This window comes from Mobula hypostoma, chromosome 16 (genome assembly GCF_963921235.1).
Source record: "Mobula hypostoma chromosome 16, sMobHyp1.1, whole genome shotgun sequence".
NCBI classification, from domain to species: Eukaryota; Metazoa; Chordata; class Chondrichthyes; order Myliobatiformes; family Myliobatidae; genus Mobula; species Mobula hypostoma.
Genome location: NC_086112.1, coordinates 6,288,533 through 6,314,987, shown reverse-complemented (window position 1 = coordinate 6,314,987; position 26,455 = coordinate 6,288,533). Strand labels below are relative to the sequence as shown.

Below are 26,455 nucleotides of genomic sequence, written 5' to 3'. Positions count from 1 at the left end.
TTTGGCATGGGTAACCGTACCGAGAGCCAAAGCATAAAGCCCTGACTCCAACCAACATAACCCTCTGGGTCATTGAGACACGCAAGCCTCTAAGCCATGACAAGGTTGTGGTCCTCTTTGAGGTGACTCTGGAAAAATGATGCCAAAAATTCTTGTTGTAGGCAAATTACAAATTCTGAAATGGTTCTGAAGGACTGGGAAAGTGCATATGACACTCCACTCTTTAACGAGGGAGGCAGAGGAAGGACATATTAGGCCAGTTAGCCTGAATTCAGTGGTTGGGAATATGCTGGAGTTGATTGTCAAGAGTGACCTTTCGAGGTACTTGGAGGCACATGCTAAAACAGGAAAAAGTGAGCATGGTTTCCATCAGGGGAAATTTTGCATGACAACTCTCTGGCTGCACACCCTCTGCCTTTAGAATGCCGTGGACCCAATCAAAGAAATCCCCAACCCTGGTACCTAGGAGGCAACATACCGTCTGGGTGTCTCTATCATACCAACAGAATCTCCTGTCTGCTCTCTAACTATGGATTCCCCTATCACTACGGCAGTCTTCTTCTCCCTCTTCCCTTCTGAGCCACAGTGCCAGACTCGGTTCCAGAGACCCAATTGCCGCGGCTTCCCCTGGTAGGTCATCCCCACAACAGTATTTAGAGAGGTGTACTTCTTTTTGAGGGGAGCGACCACAGTGGTGCTTTGCACTGGCTGCCCGTGCACTTTCCCTCTTCTGACAGTCACCCAGGTACCTGCCTCCTGCAACTTAGCTGCATCCCTGTAGCTCCTATCTATCATCGTGTGAGCTTAGCCCACTGCTCTACTCTCTATACACACATGACTGTGTGGCTAGGCGCAGCTCAAATACCGTCTATAAATTTGCTGATGATACAACCATTGTTGGTAGAATCTCAGGTGGCGATGAGAGGGCATACAGGAGTGAGATATGCCAACTAGTGGAGTGGTGCTGCAGCAACAACCTGGCACTCAACGTCAGTAAGACGAAAGAGCTGATTGTGGACATCAGGAAGGGTAAGAGGAAGGAACACGTACCAATCCTCATAGAGGGATCAGAAGTAGAGAGAGTGAGCAGCTTCAAGTTCCTGGGTGTCAGGATCTCTGAGGATCTAACCTGGTCCCAACATATCGATGTAGTTATAAAGAAGGCAAGAAGGCAAGACAGCGGCTATACTTCATTAGGAATTTGAAGAGATTTGGCACGTCAACAAATACACTCAAAAACTTCTATAGTTGTACCGTGGAGAGCATTCTGACAGGCTGCATCACTGTCTGGTATGGAGGGGCTACTGCACAGGACCGAAAGAAGCTGCAGAAGGTTGTAAATCTAGTCAGCTCCATCTTGGGCACTAGCCTACAAAATACCCAGGACATCTTTAGGGAGCAGTGTCTCAGAAAGGCAGCGTCTATTATTAAGGACCTCCAGCACCCAAGGCATGCCCTTTTGTCACTGTACCATCAGGTAGGAGGTACAGAAGCCTGAGGGCACACACTGAACGATTCAGGAACAGCTTCTTCCCCTCTGCCATCCGATTCCTAAATGGACATTGAATCTTTGGGCACTACCTCACTTTTTAAAAAAATATACAGTATTTCTGTTTTTGCACTTTAAAAAAATAGCTATTCAATGTACATAATTGATTTACTTGTTTATTTATTATTATTATTTTATTTATTTTTTTCCCTCTCTGCTAGATTATGTATTGCATTGAACTGCTGCTGCTAAGTTAACAAATTTCACGTCACATGCCAGTGATAATAAACCTGATTCTGAGTCATCTCATTCTCCTGTCTGAGCCAAAGGTTATCAAGCTGCAGCTCCAGTTCCTTAATTTGATATGTTGAAGGGTCTCGGCCCAAAATGTCAATCCTTTCTTCCTCTCTGTAGATGCTGCCTGACCTGCTGAGTTCCTTCAACATTTGAGTTTGTTTATTTTTTCTTCAGATGTGAATAAGTCAGTTGAGTTAAGTGATGGGTGATGGGGTTGAGATACATCTCTATCAAAGGAGGTGTAAGGTGCTCCTTCCCTCCGGTAGCCTGCGGGTCACCCTTGGGTAAGGTGCAGCACCCCCACCCGATCAGGGTCACGTGAAGTGATGGGAGCAGGTGTTGGATGGTCGTATGAGCAGCTGGTGCAGATCAGATCCTGGTTATAGGACCATTGACACCAGGCAGACAGTCTCTGAAGATTATTGATAATGGCTGGGGTCTCACCCATCTTGCAAAGACACTGCCCAGAAGAAGGCAATGACAAACCACATCTGTTTAAGAAAAATTGTTAAGTACAATCGTAGTCAATGACCACATGATCACCCACATCATGTGACACAGCACATAATGATGATGATTTAAGTGAATGACTTTTTTCACAGGAAGGCGTTGCCTTTGAACTCAAGATTGTACGATACCACGGCACACTCGTGAGACAGTTCTTGCGCTATGTCGTAGAACCTGCACAGTCCTTTGAGTTCTATGGGAATACGGGAGTTGTTGAGTTCAGTCCTGGTGAAAGAGAAGTAGCAATAACATTGCTGGCAAGGCAGGATAGCATTCCAGAGGTAAGATTTGGAGCTACTTCGACCTAAAACGTTTAAAGAAAATATTTTGATGCGTAGATTTGTTCATGATAATTTCAGAAGTAAACATCAAATGAAAGACTATTCTGTTGAAGTGATTAGATACATTTAAATCTGAATATTTCTTTGAAACCCTTACCGTGCTGAATGCATTGATTTAAGCTTTGCTAACACCAAGAGCTCTAGGACAGTATAGTTAAATTAAAATAATCTGGAGCTCTTGGAAATTTGATGATACTGCATTGGAAGATTTTCTGGAATAATTAGATGTTATTCCTGTTATGCAGATACTGTGCTATATTGGAAGTGAGCAGTGTATTAACTTATATAAAGGAGCTGTATATTTACTGTATATAGTTCCTTTTACAACTTAAGATCTCCTCAAATTACTGTAGGCCACTGGAGCCTTTTCAAATGCAGCCAAAAGAAACATGATGACCAATTTGTTCGAGTTCGAGTTTATTGTTACTCAACTGTACGCATGTACACTGCCGAATGAAACAATGCTCCTGCCAACCAAGGTGCACAGCACAGTTCATGTAACTCACACACATAACATGAAGTAGTATTACCACAAATAAATTAACAGACCATAAGAAGTAAAGTATAAATTTAAAAAATTAAATAACAAATAATAAAATAAGAACTTTCTTGTACACAAGTAAGTTCTCAAAACTTGGGTGTTACAATGAGTAAATGGAGAAAGATGAAGATAGGTAATATTGATAATGACCTTTCAGAGCATGTTTCATACAATGTAGTTCAAAATGGTTTACAATGGGGTTAAGTGCAAACATAAAAATTGTCAATGTAATTGTCTTTCAGTTAAATTCTTCTGTAAAATCTTGTTGTTTAACCGCAGACCTTGCTACCAGGAAAGTAGAATCCATTTTGGTGGATTTTTCACAATATCAGTGCTTCAGTAACAGTCAGATATTGGCTATAAATTGGCTACAACCTATATTTTATCCATCCCATCTCACTTGCTGAGGAACTTCACAATTTTGGCAACCCTTGTTGTCAAACAGACCATAGAACATGGAATAGTACAGTACAGGCCCTTTGGCTGACAATGTGCTACTGAATTTTTAACCTATTCCAAGATCAATCTGTCCCTTCCCTCCACATTGCCCTCCATTTCGCTATCATCCATATGCCTATCTAATGCTCTCTTAAATGCCGCTAATGTACCTACCTTTAATACCTTCCCTGGCAATGTGTTCAGTGCCATTCTCAGTGTTAAAATCCTACCTCTGGCATTCCCCCTATTAGTTACCTCCAATCACCTCAAAATTATACCCTCTATATTTGCTATTTTAGCGCTGGGACAAAGAAACTCTGCCTATCGACTTGATCTGTGCCTCTTATCATGTGATACACCTCTATCAAGTGGCGTCTCATCCTCCAAAGAGAAAAGCCAAGCTCCAATGTTCCCTCTAATTTTTTTTGCAGCTGTGTGGACCAATTATTGCTCTGAATAGGAAACTTTTAATGGCCTGAAAACTGTGGGCCACTATAAATGTTTTTTGTAATATGCACACTATGAATATTTAGAATGAAAATTGAAAACTCACATACTTTTAATTTTATTTATTAATTGAGGGGTGTAATGAAATACAGTACAACATAGAGAATTTTTCACGTTTTGTTAACTTTTTCTAGCTGCGTCCGATTCCAGCTGCGTAGCCACAAAAGCTATGTGTGTGGGAACATTTCAGTCACTGTGTGGCTGTGCACTCACAGAGTTTTGTGGGAACAGTGCCTTGCTCACTCAACCTTTGTTCATAAGACATGCTGTCTAATCCAGGCAGCATCTTGGTAAATCTCCTCTGCACCCTCTCTAAAGCTTCCATATCCTTCCTATGATGAGGGGACAAGACCAGAACTGAACACAATATGCATAATAAATTGAGGTGCATAACATTATTTGAAACCTGTTAAGATAAAACTGCTGCTTACTTGAATGAGGAGACTGGAATTGAACACAATATTCCTGGAGTAGTCATCTCAATATAAAATCTTTTCCAAGTGTCAGTATGCCTGATATTGAATCAAATGGAAGTGGCTGTGTATGGAATTCTTAATGCATCAGCAGATCAGGAACATTTAATTTGTAAGATATTCATTCTTTATTTATACTTCGATGCTGTTTGCAACCAGATATCACTTTACTTTTAAGAGTATTGATTGGTAGAGTATGGACTCGTATTTTCTGCATGCGTTAAGTCTGAGGAAGGAGGCAATTCTTCTCTCAGCTTGAACTTTGTATTTTTTCTATTTTTCAATTTTCATGAAAAACATTTATTTAGAGTCAAAGTCATAGAATCATTGAACATCCAGCTCAGAAGCAGGCCATTCAACCATTTAGTCAGTACAATCTATGAACCTACCTAATCCCATCAACCTGCACTCAGACTATAGCTCTCCACATCCCTCCCATCCATGTACCTATCCAAATTTCTATTGGATGTTTAAATCATATCCTCATGCACTGCTTGCACTGGCAATTCATTCCACAACCTCACCAGCTTCTGTGTGAAGAAGTTCCCCCTTGTGTTTCCTTTTAATATTTCAACTTTCACTCTTAACCCATGACCTCTACCTGTGACACCACTTCCAAGGAATTCTGGATCTATATGCCCAGATCACTCCATTCTGTTGCACTCCTCAGTGCCCAACCATGTAGGACCTGCTCTGGTTGCTCCTCCCAAAGCGAAATATCTCACACTTGTCTGCATTAAATTCCATCTCTGATCTTTCAGGCCATTTTTCCAGCTGGTCCAGATCCCTCTGCAAATTTTGATAGTCTTCATCGCTATTCACTATGCCCCTTCACTATCTTGGTGTCATCTGCAAATTTGCTGATCCAGTTAACCACATTATCAACCAGATTGTTGATATAGATGACAAACAACAACGGACCCAGCACCAATCCCTGTGGCTCACCAGTAGTCACAGGCCTCCAGCCAGAGCGGCAACCATCTACTACCACTCTCTGGCTTCTCCCATGAAGCCAATGTCTAATCCAATTTGCTACCTCATTTTGAATGCCAAGCAACTGACCCTTTTGGCCAACCTCCAATGCTGGACCTTGTCAAAGGCCTTGCTCAGGTCCATATAGACAACATCCACTGTCTTGCCTTTATCAACTTTCCTGGTAACTTCCTCAAAAAACTCTATAAGACTGGTTAGACACAACCTACCATGCACAAACCCAGTCCCTATCTATTGTGACGAAAGAGGGTTACAAAAAGTACACATAGACTAAAATGTTAACTGTCCTGTGCTGGCACCAGTGGGATCAGCAGTTGATCTGCCACCTGTCTTCAGGAGAAAGAGAGATAAGGAAGACAATGGAGCAGCATTTGGAAATGTTAATGAAGAAACGAGAGAGTTTAACAGAAGGAGACACCAGTCTGAGAACTGTCAAGATCGGCTCCTTTTTGAACCCTGAACTGTTTGAAGTGTGATGGATAGGCGATACCCCAGCAGGGGAATAAAAAGGGACAGGTTCGCTAAGGCAGGACACACACGACACCACGAGGTAATGAGACCCTGGAAGCGGTGCGCCTCCCACAAGTCGGTGGGAGTTTTTGGAGGGCTGGTTGCGGGAACAAGCCATAGACGCACAGGGTGGAAAGGTACGATTGGCGGGAACCTGGTGTGTGTCCGCCCTTGCCTGGGTGCCAGGTTCACTGCAGAGGAACGATCGTATCTGAAATGGAGGGGTCACAGTTGGTGACCTCAGAAGACATTACAAAGGGCTCGCCCGAAAGCTGACTGTGAGGAATATCGAAGGTCTGTTTGGAATCCAATTTGAATATTCATTCGCTCTCTCTCTCTCTCTCTCCCACGGCGACGGCAATTACTGCGAACTGAACTAAACTGAACTCTGTCACTTTGAAACTGGTCATTTACCCCTAGACGACGATAGAGCTTGATTGATCCTATTATCCTAGTTCTGTGTATATGTGTGCTTATTCATTGCTAACCTGTTGCATTTATATCCTTACTATTAGAGTACTGTGTTGCTTATTTCTTTAATAAAACTTTCTTAGTTCCAGTAATCCAGACTTCAACTGAGTGATCCATTTCTGCTGGTTTGGCAACCCATTTACGGGGTACGTAACATAAGTGGGGTTCTTGTCCGCGATTTTGAACGCTAAATTTGGGACAGGGTAAATTGATTGGGGTAAAATTCCCGAAAGAAAGAAAAGGCAAACAGCAGAAATGGAGATTGAGGAATTTCTAAAGGCGCCGACCTTGAAAGCATTAGAGGATGCCAGGAAAGCGGAATTGGCAGCTGTGGCCAAATGGTTGAATCTTGTTAAGAGGAAGTCGACAATGAGGAGAGAGGAGATACACAGAGAGATACTACATACGTAGAGCACTATGTATCTACAGTTGTGTTTCCCCAAGGGGAGCTGGAGGTGATATCTATTGGAAAACCTAGTGGAGACGCAGTACAGGTGCAGCTTGAAAAACTGAGACTCGAGCACGAGTTCCGGGTACGGCAGCTAGAACACGAAGAGAAAGAGAAACAGTTAGAACGGCAGGAGAGAGAGAGAGAGAGAGGCAGTTGGAGCGAGAAGAGAGGCAGAGGGAAAGAGAATTCGATCTGGAAAGGTTAAAGATAAGGGCAGAACAGGGACTCATGCCGGACCAGGAGGGTTCAGGGTGACCCAGGAGGTTAGGCTGGTTCCCCCATTTGACGATACCGATGTGGATCGGTACTTTCTCCATTTTGAAAAAGTTGCTACAAGTCAGGACTGGCCGAGGGATAAGTGGGCTGTTTTGCTTCAGAGTGTACTTAAAGGAAAAGCCCAACAAGCTTACTCAGCTTTGTCCGCGGAAGATGCCCAGAGGTATGAGGTGGTGAAAGAGGCCATCCTCAGGATTTATGAGTTGGTCCCGGAGGCATACCGGCAGAGGTTCCGGAATGCGAGGAAGCAGTGGGACCGCACGTATTTAGAGTTTGCCCGTGAGATGCAGACATATTGTGAGCGTTGGTGCGCCTCGAAGGGGGTAGATGGGGATTATGACAGACTGCTGCAGCTGATCCTGATTGAGCAGTTTAAAGGTTGTGTCCCTGAAGGTATGAGACCCTACCTAGATGAGGAAGAGGCAGACACCTTAGCCGCAACTGCTAAGTTAGCGGATGAGTACGCGTTGACGCATAAAATGAAGTTTGCCCCGAGTAAAGGCAACTAGAAGGGTAGTCAGGACGGCGGGGAGAGTCCGCCAGAAAAGTCAGAAAATAAGCTGGGGAGTAGTGAGAAGGATGAGGTTGACCGGGAGCAGTCTGGTAGGAAGTCTCCTGGGGTCGTCTGTTATAATTGTGGGAAAGTTGGACACTTTGCGTCCAGGTGCTTTGCCCCAAAGAAGGAGACCGGGAAAGGAAAAATGGCGATTTAGACTGGCTGTATCGAGCTGGTAAACGAACTGCTAGGAGAGGAAATGCCTGCCAAAGTTCAGGAAGGGCGCGAGAGGTTTATCTCGGCCGGATTGGTGTCGAAGGAGGGGTTAAACCCAGTTCCAGTGCGGATCTGGAGAGACACGGGAGCGTGTCAGTCATCGATATTGAAGAGTGTATTAGAGTTTAGTTCAGAGACCCAGACTGGGGAGGTCAAGGTCAAAGGTATTGGGGAAGGGACAGAAGCAGTCCCTTTGCACCAGATACACCTACAAAGCAACTTGGTCTCTGGACTAGTCACGATCGGGGTGAGGTCCGAATTACCGACGAAAGGCGTGGAAGTCTTACTCGGTAATGACCTCGTGGGGGGAATTGTGTTCCCAGCCGTGAGATTGACAAGTCAGCCTGCCAGCATTGAGGCCCCGCCCATGGACTCGCAGGTTTATCCCGTTTGCGCAGTAACTTGGCGGATGTCGAGGAGGGCTGCAGAGGCTGATATAAAGTTAGCTGAGACGTTTCTGCCAGCCTTGTACGAGGAGGGGGTAGAAAGTGAAAAGAAGGTGCGTAATGAAACAGGAGGAAGTGGGGAAATTAAGGGAGATTTATCATTAGAAAAGAAGGACTTCATACAGGCACAGGAGCGAGACGAGGAAACAGCTCGCTGTGAAACAGATTTAGGAAGAGAGCCAGTAGGCTATGGTGTGAAGGGGGAGGTGCTAAGGACGGAAGGGAGACCAAGTACCGCAGATGAGGAATGGGGGATGGTGCCAAAAATCTCTGGGGATGAGATTTTTAACCTGGCCCACAAGGTACCCCTCGGTGGACATTTTGAGGTGCTGAAGGAAACAGTCGGCGGAATCATGAAAGAGGTTTACTGGCTGCACAGGAGGAAGGCTGTTATTGATTATGGCAGACGCGAACTGAGACGGTCACAGGCTTTTGATATGCTAACGAACCTAGTCGGTGTTAACGCAGAAATCAATGAAGCTAGGGTCCCCCTGATAAGGAAAAAAAACCATTTTGAAAAGATGAGTATGGTATTGATCAGATGGGAGAAGGCTATTGTTTTGGCTAGCTCTGCTGATAAGGTCTCTCCCTTAATCCCCGAACAAAGCGACTCTTTAGGAGAAGTAATTAAACGGCTTGCACACGTGTGTTTGATTGTCCCGAGGCGATGCAAAGAACTGGGACGTTGGGTGGTGTTTCTTACGCTAGGTCAGCCTAGTGAGCAATATCCCTATAGAATGAGTAATTCAGTGACGAAAGGGCTAACGAACACAGAAGTGTATATTGGAGATGTAATACGACTGTCTGAAGCCAGCTTGATAGTGAACCTTGAAAAAAATGAGTTTGGCCACGCGAAGATCACATCTGGGAATTGTGGTAACACAGGGGCAGCTGGCAGCAATGCAAGCTACAGTGCAGGCTATCTCTGACATCCCAACCCCGACAGACAAGAGGGCCCTCAGAAGGCTCTTGGAGATGGTGGGGTACTGTAGGAAGTTTTGCAATAACTCTGCGGTTACTACCCCTCCCCCTCCTACTAAGCCCTTGCGAGAGAAAACTAAGTCGGGATGGGACGACCCTTGTTATCGTGGTCCGGGACGAAACCCAATGAGAGGTTATACTGATCGCAATTCATCAGTGTTTTCGGCCACTATGAAGTTTGCTAAGTTGGAGCCTGGTTTAGGGGATTATTAATAACACATATAAAAGGAACAGAAAATGTGATTGCTGACTGTCTGTCAGGTGTTGACAACTTAAAATTCTCTGTATTAGCCAAATAGCTGATGAAGATGTATATTTGTGTATGTATCTAATAATGTATTCATGTTTGTAATTTTTACCCTGGTAAAAATCCTTAAAGGTGAGGGGTGTGACGAAAGAGGGTTACAAAAAGTACACATAGACTAAAATGTTAACTGTCCTGTGTTGGCACCAGTGGAATCAGCAATTGATCTGCCACCTGTCTTCAGGAGAAAGAGAGATAAGGAAGACAATGGAGCAGCATTTGGAAATGTTAATGAAGAGACGAGGGAGTTTAACGGAAGGAGACACTGGTCTGAGAACTGTTAAGATCTCCTTTTTGAATCCTGAACTGTTTGAAGTGTGATGGACAGGCAATACCCCAGCAGGGGGATAAAAAGGGACAGGTTCACTAAGGCAGGACACACACGACACCACGAGGTAACGAGACCCTGGAAGCGGTGCGCCTCCCACAAGTCGGTGGGAGTTTTTGGAGGGCTGATCGCGGGAACAAGCCATAGACGCACAGGGTGGAAAGGTACGATTGGCGGGAACCTGGTATGTGTCCGCCCTTGCCTGGGTGCCAGGTTCACTGCAGAGGAACGATCGTATCTGAAACGGAGGGGTCACAGTTGGTGACCTCAGAAGACATTACAAAGGGCTCGCCCGAAAGCTGACTGTGAGGAATATTGAAGGTCTGTTTGGAATCCAATTTGAATATTCATTTGCTCTCTCTCTCTCTCTCCCACGGCGACGGCAATTACTGCGAACTGAACTAAACTGAACTCTGTCACTTTGAAACTGGTCATTTACCCCTAGACGACGATAGAGCTTGATTGATCCTATTATCCTTGTTCTGTGTACATGTGTGTTTATTCATTGCTAACCTGTTGCATTTATATCCTTACTATTAGAGTACTGTGTTGCTTATTTCTTTAATAAAACTTTCGTAGTTCCAGTAATCCAGACTCCAACTGAGTGATCCATTTCTGCTGGTTTGGCAACCCATTTACGGGGTACGTAACACTATCCAAATACTTACATATACGGTCCCTAAGAATACCTTGTAATAACTTGCCCACTACTGATTTAAGGCTCACCAGTCTATAATTTTCTGTCTTATTCCTAGGGCCTTTCTTAAACAGCAGAACAACGTTGGCTATCCTCCAATCATCTAGGACCTCATCCTTGGCTAAGGATGTTTTAAATATCTCTGCAGGGGCTCTGCAATTTCTGCACTAGCCTCCCACATGATCCGAGGGAACAACCTGTCAGGGTCTGTGGATTTATCCACCTGAATTTTCCTCAAGACAACAGCCACATCCTCCTTTGTAATCTGTATATAGTCCATGACCTCACCGCTGTTTTGCCTTACTTCCTCACTGGATCCGTCTCCTGTGTAAATACCGACGCAAGAATTTAAGATCTCCCCCAACTCGTTCAGCTCCATGCGTAGATGACCACTCTGATCTTCTAGGGGACCAATTTTGTCTATTGCTATCCTTTTGCTTTTGATATATCTGTAGAAGTCTAAGAATTTCCTTCACCTTGTCTTCTAGAGCAACCTCATGTCTTCTTTTAGCCCTCCTGATAAAAGTATTGGCTTGCATTTCTTGTATCTCTGGTACCTCGTTTGTTCTTGCCTGCCTATACCTGCTGTGCACCTCCTCCTTTCTCTTAACCAGAGCGTCAGTATCTCTTGACTATCAAGGTTCCCTCAAGCTGTTATCCTTGCCTTTTTTCTGACAGGAACATACAAGCTTTGTACTCTCAAAATGTTATTTTTGAAGACCTACCACTTACCAAGTACACCTTTGCCAGAAAGCAACCCACTTCAGTCCACACTTGCCAGATGCTTTGTGAAACCATCAAAATTAGCCCTTCTCCAATGTAGAATATCAACCTGCGGACCAGACCTATCCTTTTCCATAATTACTTTGAAACTAATGGCAAATCACTAGATGCAAAGTATTCCCCTACACAAACTTCTGTCACCTGTCCCGTCTCATTCCCCAATAGGAGATCTAGTATTGAACTCTCTCTAGTTGGGACCTCTATGTACTGATTAAGGAAATTTTCCAGAACACATTTGACAAACACTGTTATTATGTAATTCATTAACTTGTTCCCAGCTGGATGAACACTACTCTGCCATACTCAGCAGCCATGGGATACCGCCAAGCAAGTTGGGCACTGCTACTCAAGTCAATATCACAGTTATGAAGAATGATGATCCTTATGGTGTCTTACAGTTCAACACTCCAGATTTGACTCAAAGCATTAAGGAAAGCAAGGATGATGTTGTAAACAAAGGTAAACACAACTTTACCTTTACAAGTAACCCAACTAATGACTGTAAACACAAGAGAGTCTGCAGATGTGTAAACCTTGAGCAACACACACAAAATGGAGGAGGAACTCAGCAGGTCAGGCAGCATCTATGGAGGGGAATAAATGGTCATCGTTTCAGGCTGAGACCCTTCATCAGGTCTGGAAGGGAAAGGGGCCAAAGGCAGAATAAGATGGGGAGGAGGAGGGAATGATATCACAAGAAAACACAGGACAAACCAAGACTAAAACTGACAAAACCGCATAATTATAACATATAGTTACAACAGTGCAAAGCAATACCATAATTTGATAAAGAGCAGACCATGGGCACGGTAAAAAAAAAGTCTCAAAGTCCCGATAGACTCATCATCCCACGCAGGTGGCAGAAGGGAGAAACTCCCTTCAAGCGCCACCAACTCGCCGATGCAGCACCTGACCGCAGCGGACCCTGAATCCGTCTGAAAACTTCGAGCCTCCGACCAGCCCCTCTGATACAGCCTCTCCGAGCACCATCCTCTACCGAGCGCTTCGACCCTGACCTGGCCGCTGAGCAACAAGCAAAGCCGAGGACTCGGGGCCTTCTCCTCCGGAGATTCTGGACCACACAGTAGCAGCCACAGCGAAGCAGGCATTTCAGAAGTTTCACCAGATGTTCCTCCGTGCTCTCAAACCGTCTCCATCAAATCAGGATTGTGCACGGCACCCTACTTGACAAATAACAGACATCACCAGTGGAGTGGCCGCTGCGAGCTGCGTTGCGCCGCCATCTTCCGCCCTCTTCTAGATGGGGGGAATGAAGTGACAAACTAAAGGATGATAGGTGAAGCCAGGTGGACTGGGGAGGGCAGGGGATGAATAAAAAGTTGAGAGGTGATAGGTGGAAAAGGTAAAAGGTTGGAGAATAAGGAATCTGTTAGGCAAGGACAGTGGATCATGGAAGAAAGGGTGGGGCATCAGGGGGAGATGATGGGCAGGTGGGGAGAAGTGAAGGGTTGAGTGGGGTATCCAGAATGAAGATTGAAAAAAGAGAAGGAGGTGGGTGGAGAAATTATCGGAAGTTGGAGAAATTATCGGAAGTTGGAGAAATCAATGTTCATGCCAGCAGGTTGGAGGCTACCCAGACATTGCTTCTTCAATTCCTACACCACAAGATCAACTAATGAATTTCTTTTTCCAGTAATTGGATAGATTTATTATGTTAATTTTGAAAGAATAGTGAAGGCTATTAACTAGCTAATAGGGATGTGCATTGTGCTAACGTGGTCTAGGATGAAGGATCAACTTTATTCACCATATACTTTGACATGGATTCAGAATTTGCTCTGGTGTGTGAGTCAGGGTGTGACATGCAACAAAAACAACAACATTGAACAATTATAAAGAATTATATGAAAAGTAAAGTTAGAGGGAACCAGGGTAACAGACAAAGCCTAGAAGTAGAGACATGGAATGTAGCAACAACCCAAGTTTCAGGAACTTCACTAATTGTGTTATGGTGTGCACCCATTGTTCTAATAGAAAATTGGATTTACTGTTAGCCCTGTGGATAATCACTTTACTCTGTCATCGGGACATAGTCCGTTGCTTAATTAAGTTTTCCTGTCACCACCATTCTGTTATCAAAGTGTAATTTTACTCCTAATCTCGTCAATTGAGTATGTCCCACTGCTGTCTGTAAGGCGTTTATATGTTCTCCCCGTGACCACGTGGGTTTCCTCCGGGTGCTCTGGTTTCCTCCCACAGTCTACAGACGTATTGGTTGGTAGGTGAATTGGTCATTGTAAATTGTCCCATAATTATGCCAGGATTAAATCGGGGGATCGCTGGGTGGTGCTGCTCAAAAGGCCAGAAGGGCTTATTCCATGCTGCATCTCAACCAACCAATAAATAAATAAATAAACGAAAGCTCTACTGAATTCAGGCTTGGGTCGATCAGCTTTGACTGGTCTCCTGATGATATGTTCAGACATATCCATTTAAAATGATCATCAATCATTCAATCATCAGTTAGAGAAGTTTGATCGATATCTAGCTGATCTCCAAAAATAAGAACAAAATAATTCCGATGCCACTGGCAATTGCTTCTACTGACAAGACCTCGGTGGTGTCAGGGTATTCATTAGTCTTACAGCCTGAGGGAAGAAGCTATTACCCAGTCTGGCAGTCCTAGTCCTGATGTTCCTGTACCTCCTTCCTGATGTATGAAATTGTGGGATGGGTGGTAGGGATCCTCAGCAATGCGTTGGGCCCTTTGTATACAACACATCTGGTTAATGTCACAGATAGTATCCCGAAATAGAGCTGGCACTATCTGAGGAACCAAATAGATCTTTTACCAAGCAGGTCAGAGAACACAGCCAAGCAATTTGTAAACTCTTTTGTTTCTTGTCATCCAAATTGTGGGCCTTGTTTAATCAGTACGCCAGAAAGGTTCGCCTGTAAAGAGGTAAAAAAGAAACAGAAACATGTCAGGTTTTCTGACGAACATGTTGGACGACATGGTTGTGCAGCGGTTAGCATAATGCTACTGCAGTGCCAGGAACCCGGGTTCAATTCCTCCCTTTCCTGCAAGGTGTTTGTGCGTTCTCCCCATCACCAAATAGGATTCCTCCAGGTGCTCTGGTTTCCTCCCACATTCTAAAGACATATGGGTTTGTAGGTTAATTAGTCACATGGGTGTGATTGGGTGGTGAGGGCTCGTTGGCCCGGAAGGGTATGTTACTGTACTGTATCTCTAAATAAGCCAAATAAAATTTTAAAAATATATGTTGCCACGCAAGCCCATAATCCATGCTTCAGAGGGGAAGGGGAAAGGAGTGGATAGGGTCAGAAAGGCAGTTGAGAAAGAGGCCAAAGATAGATGTAATCCTTCAAAATATCTTTTTCCATGTTGAACTCATCAATCTGCTTTGGATAAACAAAAAGCTAGATGTCTTTTTTTGTTTCTTATTTAATGTTTATAAATTATTCCAATTGGTTCAACTTTATATCCCCTGTTACTCTGCTGTACCTCTAAATAAATAAACAAATTACGTGGTAGAATCAGTATTTGTGAAGAGAGTAATGAACAGGTTCAGGTTTAATTACTCACCAACGATGTTCTTTGTATTGTTGTCTTATTAATCACTCAATTTAGTATCTATCTTCACCTCGATAGCTGATTTTACTGTAATCCGTGACCGAGGAACATTTGGTGACATCAGTGTTCACTGGAGATTGGACCCAGCATTCACGAATGATGTATACCCTATACAAGGTGTGGTCAACTTTAGAAGCGGAGAATCTTCAAAGACTATCACTCTCCAGTCCCTTCCTGATTCTGTGAGTTACAGCTTTTCAGATTCAGTACATCATGAAATAATGGCAGGATCAAAAAAAAAGGCTCAAATTAGCCAAATGTAAAAATCTTGAATAAACTTCAGTTAGTTTGCAATATAGTCCTAAGATTTGAAATTGTTGGAGGAAGAACAAAAGCTAAGATGAACTTTGATCCATCTAATTTATCTTTTAATTTCTGACTGATGGAAATCTGGTCCTTGTGCACCCTCTGGAAATTTGGGTGATAAACAAGTTAACATGAGTTAACATGTTACCTCAGGTGTAGAATGTGCATTTTATGATTTATGATTTATTCTGAGTGTTTAAAGACCTTTAATAATCATTTTTATGATTTTTTAAAATATAATTTTTATTGAATTTTCAAAAAGAATACATGAAAAGATAATATCTACCCTCCCCCCTCCCCTTAACCCTCCCCCCCCCATATAAAGTCCTACCTAAAAAAGAAAAGAAGGAAAAAAAAGAACCGTCTGGGTATTAGAAGGTTCCCACATGCTCCATGGAATTCAAAATAAATTTGGTATACTTATTCCTTACTTTCCCCAAGGGACCAAGATCTTTATCGGAGCACTTAAATATGCCATCCTATCTTTTGTAAATAAGGGCGCCAAATATTCAAAAAATGTTACATTTTTATCTCTTAAATTATAAGTAATTTTTTCAAGTGGAATAGAACTAGCCATTTCATTATTCCAACGATTCATACCTAAATACGAATCAGATTTCCAAGTAACTGCTATAGTCTTCTTAGCTACTGCCAATGCAATTTTTATAAATTCTTTCTGATATTTATTCAATTTAAGTTTCGGCTTTATCCCTTCAATATCACCTAATAGAAATAATACAGGGTTATGCGGAAGTTGAGTTCCAGTAATTTGTTCCAATAAGACTCTTAAATTTATCCAAAAGGGTTGAATTTTAAAACAAGACCAAGTAGAATGTAAGAAAGTACCAATTTCTTGATTACACCGAAAACATTTATCGGATAGATTTGAATTTAATCTATTTATTTTTTGTGGTGTAATATATAATTGGTGTAAAAAATTATATTGTACTAATCTAAGTCGAACAGTTATTGTGTTTGTCATACTGTCAAGACAAAGTCTTGACCAATTTGTTTCATCAATATTAATATTCAGATCTATTTCCCATTTTTGTTTTGACTTATGGATTCCTTGTTTAATTGTCTGTTTTTGAATCAAATTATACATACAAGAAATAATTTTTTTAATTTTCCCTTTTTGAATTAAAGTTATTATTTTTATGATTGTGCAGCTGTACCACATAAGACCATAAGACATAGGAGCAAAATTAGGCCATTTAGCCCATCAAGTCTGCTTCACCATTCTATCATGGCTGATCAATTATCCCTCTCAACCCCATTCTCCTGCTTTCTCCCTGTAATCTTTGATGCCCTGACTAACAAAGAATGTATTAAACTACTTTAAGTGTACCAATGACTTGGCGTCTACTGCTGTCTGTGACAATGACTTGTACAGATTTACCATCCTCTGGCTAAAGAAATTCCTCCTTATCTCTGTTTTAAATGATGTCACTCTATTCTGAAGCTGTGTCCCCTGGTCCTAAACTCACCCACTATAGGAAACATCTTCTCCATTGATATTAATGAGTCAATAAACTGAAGATAATTGCACCTCAGGCACTTGGCTGAGTGAATGGATAAATCAGGATCAATCTGTGAAAGTTTGGTGGCACATGGAATCAGTGGTAAGGAATTGGAATTGGTGAAAAGTTATACATTTACATTTTATTCATGGGAAATAAATAAATAGAATTGTTAGGTGTTTTAAAATTGGAAGTTAGGACTCTGTCTATACTGCTTGCTGCCTCAGTAAATCAGCCAGCATAATCAAACCACCCAAGACATTCTCTGTTGTTCTGTCTCCTATCAGGCAAAAGGTACAAAACCCAAAAAGCATATGCCACCAGGGTCAAGCACAGTTTGTATCCTGCTGTTTTAAGACTAATGTTTTATTTATTTATTTATCTATCTTTTGTTCAGAGATACAGTGTGGAATAGCCTTTTCTGCCCCTTTGAGCTGAGCAATGTCCAACAACTCCAATCTAATCCTAATCTAATCACGGGACAATTTACAATGACCAATTAACCTACCCAGGACGCCTTTGGATTATGGGTGGAAACCGGAGCACCCAGGGGGAAAAAACACACACACACACTTCCCATGGGAAGCATGTACAGAGACTCCTTAGAGATGGTGCCGGCATTGAACTCTGAACTCCAATGCCCCAAGCTGTGATAGCATAGCACTAACTACTACAACTCTGTGGTGCTACACATTGTATCCTTATAAGACCAAACTATTCCCAGTATTGGGTGGCAGGGTGAAGATGTGTCTCTACCAAAGGAAGGAGGTGTAAGGTGCTCCTTTCCTCTGCAAGCCTGCAGGTCACCCTTGGGCAAGGTGTAGCACCTGCTTAGCGCCCTGATCAGGGTCACTTGAAGCCATGGGAGCTGGTGGTGGATGGTCATATGAGCAGCTGGTACATATCACAAGTCCTGGTTATGTAACCACTGACGCCAGGCAGACAATCTCTGAAGAGTATTGATTATGGCTGGGGTCACCCATCTTGTAAAGACACTGCCCAGAAGAAGGCAATGGTGAACTATGATCGTCCACGTCAGATGACACAGCACATAATGGTGATGATTCCTAGTATGTTAAGCTGGACTGTTGACCTCTCAATCTCTCTTGTTACGACCTTGCACCTTAGGCACTGCATTTTCACTGTAGCTGTTAAGCTTTATTCTGCCTGCTGTTTCTCTTCTACCTCAATGCACTGTGTGATGATTTGATCTGTATAAACCGTAGGCAAGGCAAGATTTTCTCTCCATCTCAACACGTGATTATGAACCAATTCCGATTCCAATTTCAATAATAATCTTTAGTATGATTAAGGTCTGCAGAAAATGTATCACAATGATATCCAATGTTAATATATTTCCCTACGAAAAGGTAATGCATTACCTTTTTCCTCTCTACTCAGATCCCTGAGGAAATGGAAACTTTCACAATCATTCTTTGGAATGTCACTGGAAATGCTAGGCTTGGAAGTTTACTGAACGCAACATTGCTTATCAATAAAAATGACGATCCCATCTATTTTGAAGGTTTGGTTCACTTCATATATGGTTTTTCAACGAACATTTTGACAATTTTTTAACACAATTATTGTCACTAACAGATGGAATGGTGTTAACTAGAGGATTAGGTGCTTCTCCCTTGGTCAACCCTTCCTGTCTCCTTTGCCATCCGTCTCCATTTGCCAACCATCCCTCTTCTTTCATCTGGTTCCACCACTGGTTTCCGGCCTTTGTCTCTATGTTCCTCATTCTTGAGTGCCCACCTAGATTCATCTGCCCACGCCTTTCCTATCTCCCCACTTTCGATATCACCCACCAAGCTTCATCTGCCATGTTGTTTCCACCAATTACTCACCAAATTCTGTCTCTAAATTCCCCTCCCCCTCCTGTCTCCAGTTGCTCAGCTTCTCCCACCGCTCTCCATCTGCCCGTCACTCCTCACCTTGCCTTTTTCCACCTATCACCTGCCAGCCTCTGACGTGTCCAAACCTTTCATCACCTCTTTGATACTTGCTGTCTTCCTCACCCACCCTTGTCATCCCAGTCTTGGTGCGGGGTTTCGATCTAAAACGTCAGCTGTCTCGTTGCGTCCACACATGCTGCATGACCCACTGAGATTTCCAACAGTTTTTTTTGCTGCAGAATGTGTTATTGTTCTGACCCCTGACACTAATTTTGGGTACAATTACAGTAGACCGACAGGAGGTAAGCCTTCTTTTCAAATAGTTTGCATGTAATTACATCAAATCAATAAATTTACATAGAATGCACAATCTATGTGAAAGCTGCAGAAAGTTGTAAGCACAGCCAACTCCATCATGGGCACTAGTCTCCCCAGCATCCAGGATAATTTTAAAAGGCGGTGCCTCCAAAAGGTAGCATCATGAAGGACCCCATCGCCCAGCACATACCCTTTTCTCACTGTCACCATCAAAGAAGTGATACAGGAGTCTGAAGATATGCACTTATTGATTCAGGAACTGCTTCTTCCCCTCTGCCATCAGATATCTGAGTGGACAATGAACCCATGAATACTACCTCACTATTTTTGTTCTCTTTTTGCACTACTTATTTAATTTATTTTTAAAAATAACATTTCTTATTGCAACTTATAGTATTTTTTATGTCTTGCCCTGCACTGCTGTCACAATAACAACAAATTTCAGTACATATGTCAGTGATATTAAACTGATTCTGACTGAATTACGACGTTCTCACTGATATTAAACTGATTCTGATTGAATTACGACGTTCTCACTGATATTAAACTGATTCTGATTGAATTACGACTTTCTCACTGATATTAAACTGATTCTGATTGAATTACGACGTTCTCACTGATATTAAACTGTTTCTGACTGAATTACGACGTTCTCACTGTTAAGGGTGCGTGGCAGTGTTTAGGTTCCACTTCTGCCTCCTTCTACAGCTCCTAGCTAAATCACTTCTTTTTTTTCTCTTGTTCCTATGTGTGCTGACCTAACTAGCCTCTACAAATATCTGCTTACTTCAAACAAACCTTCTAGTCACAAGAGATTCTGCAGATGCTGGAAATCCAGAGCAACACACACACAAAATGCTGGAGGAACTCAGCAGGTCAGACAGCATCCATGGAAATGAATAATCAGTCGATGTTTTGGGTTGAGACCCTTCTTCAGGAATGGAAAAGAAGGGGGAAGAAGCCAGAATAGGAAGGTGGGGGGAGTGGGAAGAGTACAAGCTAGCAATTGAGTCTTGAGGGGGAAGGTGGGTGGGTGGGGGAGGGTTGATGAAACGAGAAAGTGGGAGGTGATTGTTGGAAAAGGCAGAAGGCTGGAAAGCAAAGAATCTGATAGGAGAGGAAAGTGGATCATGGGAGAAAGGGAAGGAGGAGTGGCACCAGGGGGAGGTATTACGCAAGTGAAGAGATAAGAGAGGAGCCAGAGTGGGGAATGGAAGAAAAGGGAAGGAAGAGGGAGGGAAAATTTGCTGGAAGTTCATTGATGCTCAGGTTGGAGGCTAACCAGATGGAATATGAGGTGTTGTGCCAAGCTTCACATTTCCTGCACTCGCACTCAATGACTTTACCTCTACAGTTGCCTTTGGCAATGAATTCCACAGATTCACCACCCTCTGACGAAAGAAATTCCTCCTCATCTAAATGGACGTTCCTCTGTTCTGAGGCTGTGCCCTCAGCTCCTGGACTCCTCCACTATCGGAAACATCCTCTCCACATCCACACTATCTCGGCCTGTAACGTTGGTAATCAATATCAATTGTCTGATTTCCTTTATTGTAGAGCCAAGTGTAATTCGAGTCCAAGAAGGAGGTGTTGGCAATCTCACAGTTGTTAGAAATGGATCTGCAGACTTCGTCACTGTCGTTGTCTACAATGTTGAAAATGGAGGAGCCTCCCAACATGAGGGAGATTTTAATTCTCCATCTGAGAATATGACACTGGTATTTGAAGTTGGAGAAAGAGCTAAGACCATTTCTGTGATTATTAATGAAGATGATATTCCTGAAATGGATGAAATGTTCTACGTTGTGTTACTTAATTCGACAGGTACAATAACTTGTTTTTCTTAGTCATAGTCATAGTTTATTGATCCCTGGGGAAATTGGTTTTCGTTACAGTTGCACCATAAATAATTAAATAGTAATATGTAAATTATGCCAGGAAATAAGGCCAGGACTAGCCTATTGGCTCAGGGTGTCTGACCCTCCAAGGGAGGAGTTGTAAAGTTTGATGGCCACAGGCAGGAATGACTTCCTATGACGCTCTGTGTTGCAGCTCGGTGGAATGAGTCTCTGGCTGAATGTACTCCTGTGCCCAACCAGTACATTATGTAGTGGATGGGAGACACTGTCCAAGATGGCATGCAACTTGGACAGCATCCTCTTTTCAAACACCACCGTCAGAGAGTCCAGTTCCATCCCCACAACATCACTGGCCTTAAGAATGAGTTTGTTGATTCTGTTGGTGTCTGCTACCCTCAGCCTACTGCCCCAGCACACAACAGCAAACATGATCGCACTGGCCACCACAGACTCGTAGAACATCCTCAGCATTGTCTGACAGATGTTAAAGGACCTCAGTCTCCTCAGGAAATAGAGACGGCTCTGACCCTTCTTGTAGACAGCCTCAGTGTTCCTTGACCAGTCCAATTTATTGTCAATTCATATCCCCAGGTATTTGTAATCCTCCACCATGTCCACACTGACCCCCTGGATGGAAACAGGGGTCGCCGGTACCTTAGCTCTCCTCAGGTCTACCACCAGCTCCTTAGTCTTTTTCACATTAAGCTGCAGATAATTCTGCTCACACCATGTGACAAAGTTTCCTACCGTAGCCCTGTACTCAGCTTCATCTCCCTTGCTGATGCATCCAACTATGGCAGAGTCATCAGAAAACTTCTGAAGATGACAAGACTCTGTGCAGTAGTTGAAGTCCGAGGTATAAATATTGAAGAGAAAGGGAGACAAGACAGTAGTAATTTGCTGTTGTTGGAAGTTTTGTCATGAGGACATCCATATCATTTTCCTAAAGTAAGAAACGCAGAATGAGAACGCCAACTGTGCAAATGAGTTGAATTGCCTCAATTTTATTGTGAATAAAATTGTCATGTTTAATACTTTGTTTTAATAGTAAGAGGTAACTGCAAATAGTAAGTCAATCTATTTAAAAAAACTACCCTGAGAATTAACTTTTTTAAAGTGGATCACTTTGGAGCCAGAAGACATTAGTAAACTGATCCATTACTTAATGAATATACAGGAGAGTGTTCAAGAGCTGGGTGCTGAATTCGTTTCTGAAACAGTACAATGGAGATATTGCTGGCTGGTAGTGTAATGGCATCCACACTGGACTTTGAGGCGAGTGGTCCTGGGTTCGAATCTGGCCGGCTCCACGTATTCTGTCCATCAGTGCTGGGTTGAGTGTCGAGCTAGCAACTCGGCCTCGTAAAAACAGACAAATGCTAAAGAAGAGACAAGGTTGCCACCCGATGCGCCACAAGGCATGGAGAGGAACAACAATGGGAAAACATGAGTATTAGATTTTCAGAAGAATTTCTGTCCTCATCCTGTCTGTTTTATGATTTCCGGGGATGATTTCTGCTTTTTCCTTTTTATTGTGAATTGTTAAGTGTCTGTTTACAAATGGTATATAATATTTATTTTATTGTTACCTTTTTTTAAAGGAAACATTTAGTGCACAGAATAAATCTGTGATATACCTATTTTTGTACAGTATGTTATTTTTCAAAATGCCATATTCATTGTGGGGAAATTCAAATTTTATCTACTGATGTCTTTTGTTCTAAAACAATGTTGAGCTCTGAGTTCCATTTAATTGTCCCAGGTGATACGGTTATTCATGAGTCTGAAAGGGCTACCGTCATCATTGAAGCAAATGATGATCCGAATGGAATTTTCTCTTTGGAATCTGCAGAGAAGACAGTCTTTGAGGGAACAACCAACAATGTTATGTAAGTATTAAGTTTTGTTTATTTTTTTGAAGTTAATTTCAAATGTTAAACAGGTGGGTATGAAAGAACAGATGGAATCTGTCCAAGAATGTGATACACACTCTGTGGAGGGAGGTGTCTATAATGTAAATGCCACATCCTTGAACACTGGGATGCCTTGGCAGTGCATGAGGAATTTTATCAGAATCAGAATCGGGTTTAATATCACTGGCCGGAATCTCCTATCAGTGGGAAACAAAGGAATGCAACTTTTTGTGCTTGGTGGAGACCTGGCTGATGGAGGAGATACCAGACTACACCATCGAGCCGTCTGGGTTCTTCTTATTCTGGGCAGACAGGTCAAAAAACCTCACTGGGAAGAGTAAAGGAGGAGGGTTTGCTTCATGGTCAACAGTGATCGGTACAAGCCCCAGAATGTGCATGCTCTCAAATCCTTTTGTTCCCCAGACCTGGGGTACCTGGTGCTGCTGTGTAGACCCACTGGCTGCCTAGGGAGTTCACGGCCGTTATCATCACAGCAGTGTACATTCCACTGCAGGCTGGTACTGACCTGGCTCTCAAGGAACTAATGAGACCACCAACATGCTGGAGACTGCACACCCAGAGGCTGCCTTCATCGTCGCTGGTGACTTTAATTAAGCATCACTGATGAAAGTCTCTCTGAAGTTTTCTCAGCACATCCAGGTGAGCACTGGTGGAGATAAGACACTTGACCACTGCTACACTCCCTTCTGTAACACTTACAAAGCTCTCCTTTGCCCAGCTTTTGGAAAATCAGATCACTCTTCGGTCCTGCTTCTGCCAATGTACAGGCAGAAGCTGAAACAAGAGGCAGCCGTAGTTAAAACTGTCCACTGCTGGTCCGACCAATCGGCCTCCATGTTGCAGGACTGCTTCGATGACATCGACTGGAATGTCTTCCATGATGAGGATGTCTCCGAGTTCACTGATGTAGTCACGGGCTTCATCCGGAAGTGCATCGACAATGTTGTCCCCCAGAAGTCGGTCAGGATCTTCCCAAACCAGAAACCCTGGATCCGTAGTTCCGTACGAGCAGCATTTACACCGTGACATCGAGCTTACATTGCCGGTGATCAGCTAGAGCTCGAGAAAAGCAGCTATGATCTGTGCGAAGTTATCAAGGCTGCAAAACAACAATACAGGGACAAGATTGAGCCAAGGTTCACAATGAATAGCACATGTGACTTGTGGTGAGGGCTGCATACCATTTCAGACTTCAAAGCCAAACATTGTGGTGCTGCCAACGTCGCTCGCTTTTACGGTTCGGTCTGAGCCTCCGAGGAAAGCCACCGCTACAACCTGCAACCTGGTCATCTCTGAGGCTGAGGTACACAGACATTACCAACGAGTGGACAGTTGCAAGGCTGTGGGACCGGATGGCATCCCAAGGCGAGTACTCAGAGTGTGCGCAGCACGAGTGGCAGATGTGTTTACTGACATTATTAATCTCTCTCTCTCCCAGTGTAGAGTGCTCTCCTGCTTCAAATTATCCATTGTCCCTGTACCAATAAAGACCAAGATAACATGCCTGAATGACTGGTGTCCTGTCGCACTCACCTCAATAATAAGCAAATGCTTTGAGAGGCTGGTCAAGGACTACACCTGCAGCTGGCTACCACCCACACTGGACCCCCTACAATTCGCCTACCGACACAACCGATCGACAGACGACGCAATAGCCACTGCTCTACATAAAGTCCTTACACATCTGGAGAAGAAGGATGCTTATGTTAGAATGCTGTTCTTGAACTACAGTTCAGCATTCAATACCATAGTTCCATCCAGGCTCAGAGACCTCGGCCTTGACCCTGCCTTGTGCAACTGGATCCTGGACTGGCAGATCACTGGCAGGTGGTAAGAGTGGGCTCCCTTACCTCCAACCCTCTGACTCTCAATACAGGAGCCCTTCAGGGCTGTGTACTAAATCCCCTCCTTTACTCCCTGTATACCCATGACTGTGTCGCCACCCATAGCTCTAATCAGCTAATTAAATTTGCAGACGACACTACGTTGATTGGCCTTGTCTCAAACAATAACGAGGTGGCCTACAGGGAAGAAGTCATCTCTCTGACACAGTGGTGTCAAGAAAACAACCTCTCCCTCAATGTCGCAAAAACAAAGGAGCTGGTTGTGAATTACAGGAGGAATGGAGACTGGCTAACCCCTACTGACATCAATGGATCTGGGGCTGAGAGGGTAAACAGCTTTAAGTTCCTCGGCATCCACATCACTGAGGACCTCACGTGGTCTGTACACACCAGCTGTGTAGTGAAAAAGGCACAACAGCACCTCCTTCACCTCAGATGGTTGAGGAAGTTTGGTGTGGGCACCTAAATCCTAAGAACTTTCTGCAGAGGCACAATTGAGAGCATCCTGACTGGCTACATCACTGCCTGGTATGGGAACTGTACCTCCCTTAATCGCAGGACTCTGCAGAGAGTGGTGCGGACAGCCCAGCGCATCTGTAGTTGTGAACTTCCCATGATTCAGGACATTTACAAAGACCGGTATGTAAAAAGGGCCTGTAGGGTCACTGGGGACCCGAGTCACCTCAACCACAATCTATTCCAGCTGCTACCTTCAAGAAATGATACCGTAGCTAAAAGCCAGGACCAACGGGCTCTGGGACTGCTTCTTCCACCGGGTCATCTGACTGATTAACTCACGCTGATTTGAGTGTAACTCTATATTCCATTGACTGTTCTATTTATTATAAACTATTATAAATTACTATGATTGCACATTACACATTTAGACGGAGACGTCACATGGAGTTTTTTACTCCTCATATACGTGAAGGATGTAAGAAATAAAGTCAATTCAATTGAATTCAATATATCATGAAATTTGTCGTTTCATGGCAGCAGAACATTGTAATTAAAGTCTGTCACGAGCCTTGTGGCCCATCAGGCCGGTGCTTATGCCACTTTCCGTGGCGTGAAGTGACTGAAAGTACGAGACTCCCTCCCCCCCCCCCGGATAGGACGTCAGGCTATCGCCAGGTTAACCCCCAGCATTTTTGCCGGTACCCATTCTCAGCTGGGTAAACTGGAGCATTGTGTGGTTGAGTGCCTTGCTCAAGGACACACACGCTGCCTCAGCTGAGGCTCGAACCCACGACCTTCAGATTGCTAGTCCAACGCCCTTCACATTGCTAATTCAACGCCCTAACCACTTGGCCACGCGCCACACAAGAACATTGTAATGCATAGTAATAAAACAATTAAATCACAATTAGAATATATACATAATAAATAAATAGTGCAAACGGAGAGCAAATAAAAAAAAATTGAGGTAGTGTTTATGAGTTCATTGTCCATTCAGAAGCTGATCCTGGAATGTTGAAAGTGTGTCTTCAGGTTTCTGTATCTCCTCCCTGATGGTACTAATGAGAAGAGGGCATGCCCAGGGTGATAAGGG

General features: G+C 43.4%; 1 protein-coding gene across 1 annotated transcript in view; it reads left to right on the top strand.

Annotated features, from left to right (window-relative positions):
* adgrv1 (adhesion G protein-coupled receptor V1) overlaps window positions 1-26,455 on the top strand; it is a 514,329-nt gene that overhangs the window by 70,345 nt on the left and 417,529 nt on the right. Inside the window, exons 12-17 of the mRNA XM_063069242.1 lie at window positions 2,389-2,574; window positions 11,884-12,064; window positions 15,240-15,403; window positions 18,449-18,572; window positions 20,824-21,090; window positions 22,888-23,014. Of these exons, the coding sequence (XP_062925312.1) occupies window positions 2,389-2,574; window positions 11,884-12,064; window positions 15,240-15,403; window positions 18,449-18,572; window positions 20,824-21,090; window positions 22,888-23,014 (1,049 nt within the window). The remainder of the gene's footprint in view (window positions 1-2,388; window positions 2,575-11,883; window positions 12,065-15,239; window positions 15,404-18,448; window positions 18,573-20,823; window positions 21,091-22,887; window positions 23,015-26,455) is intronic.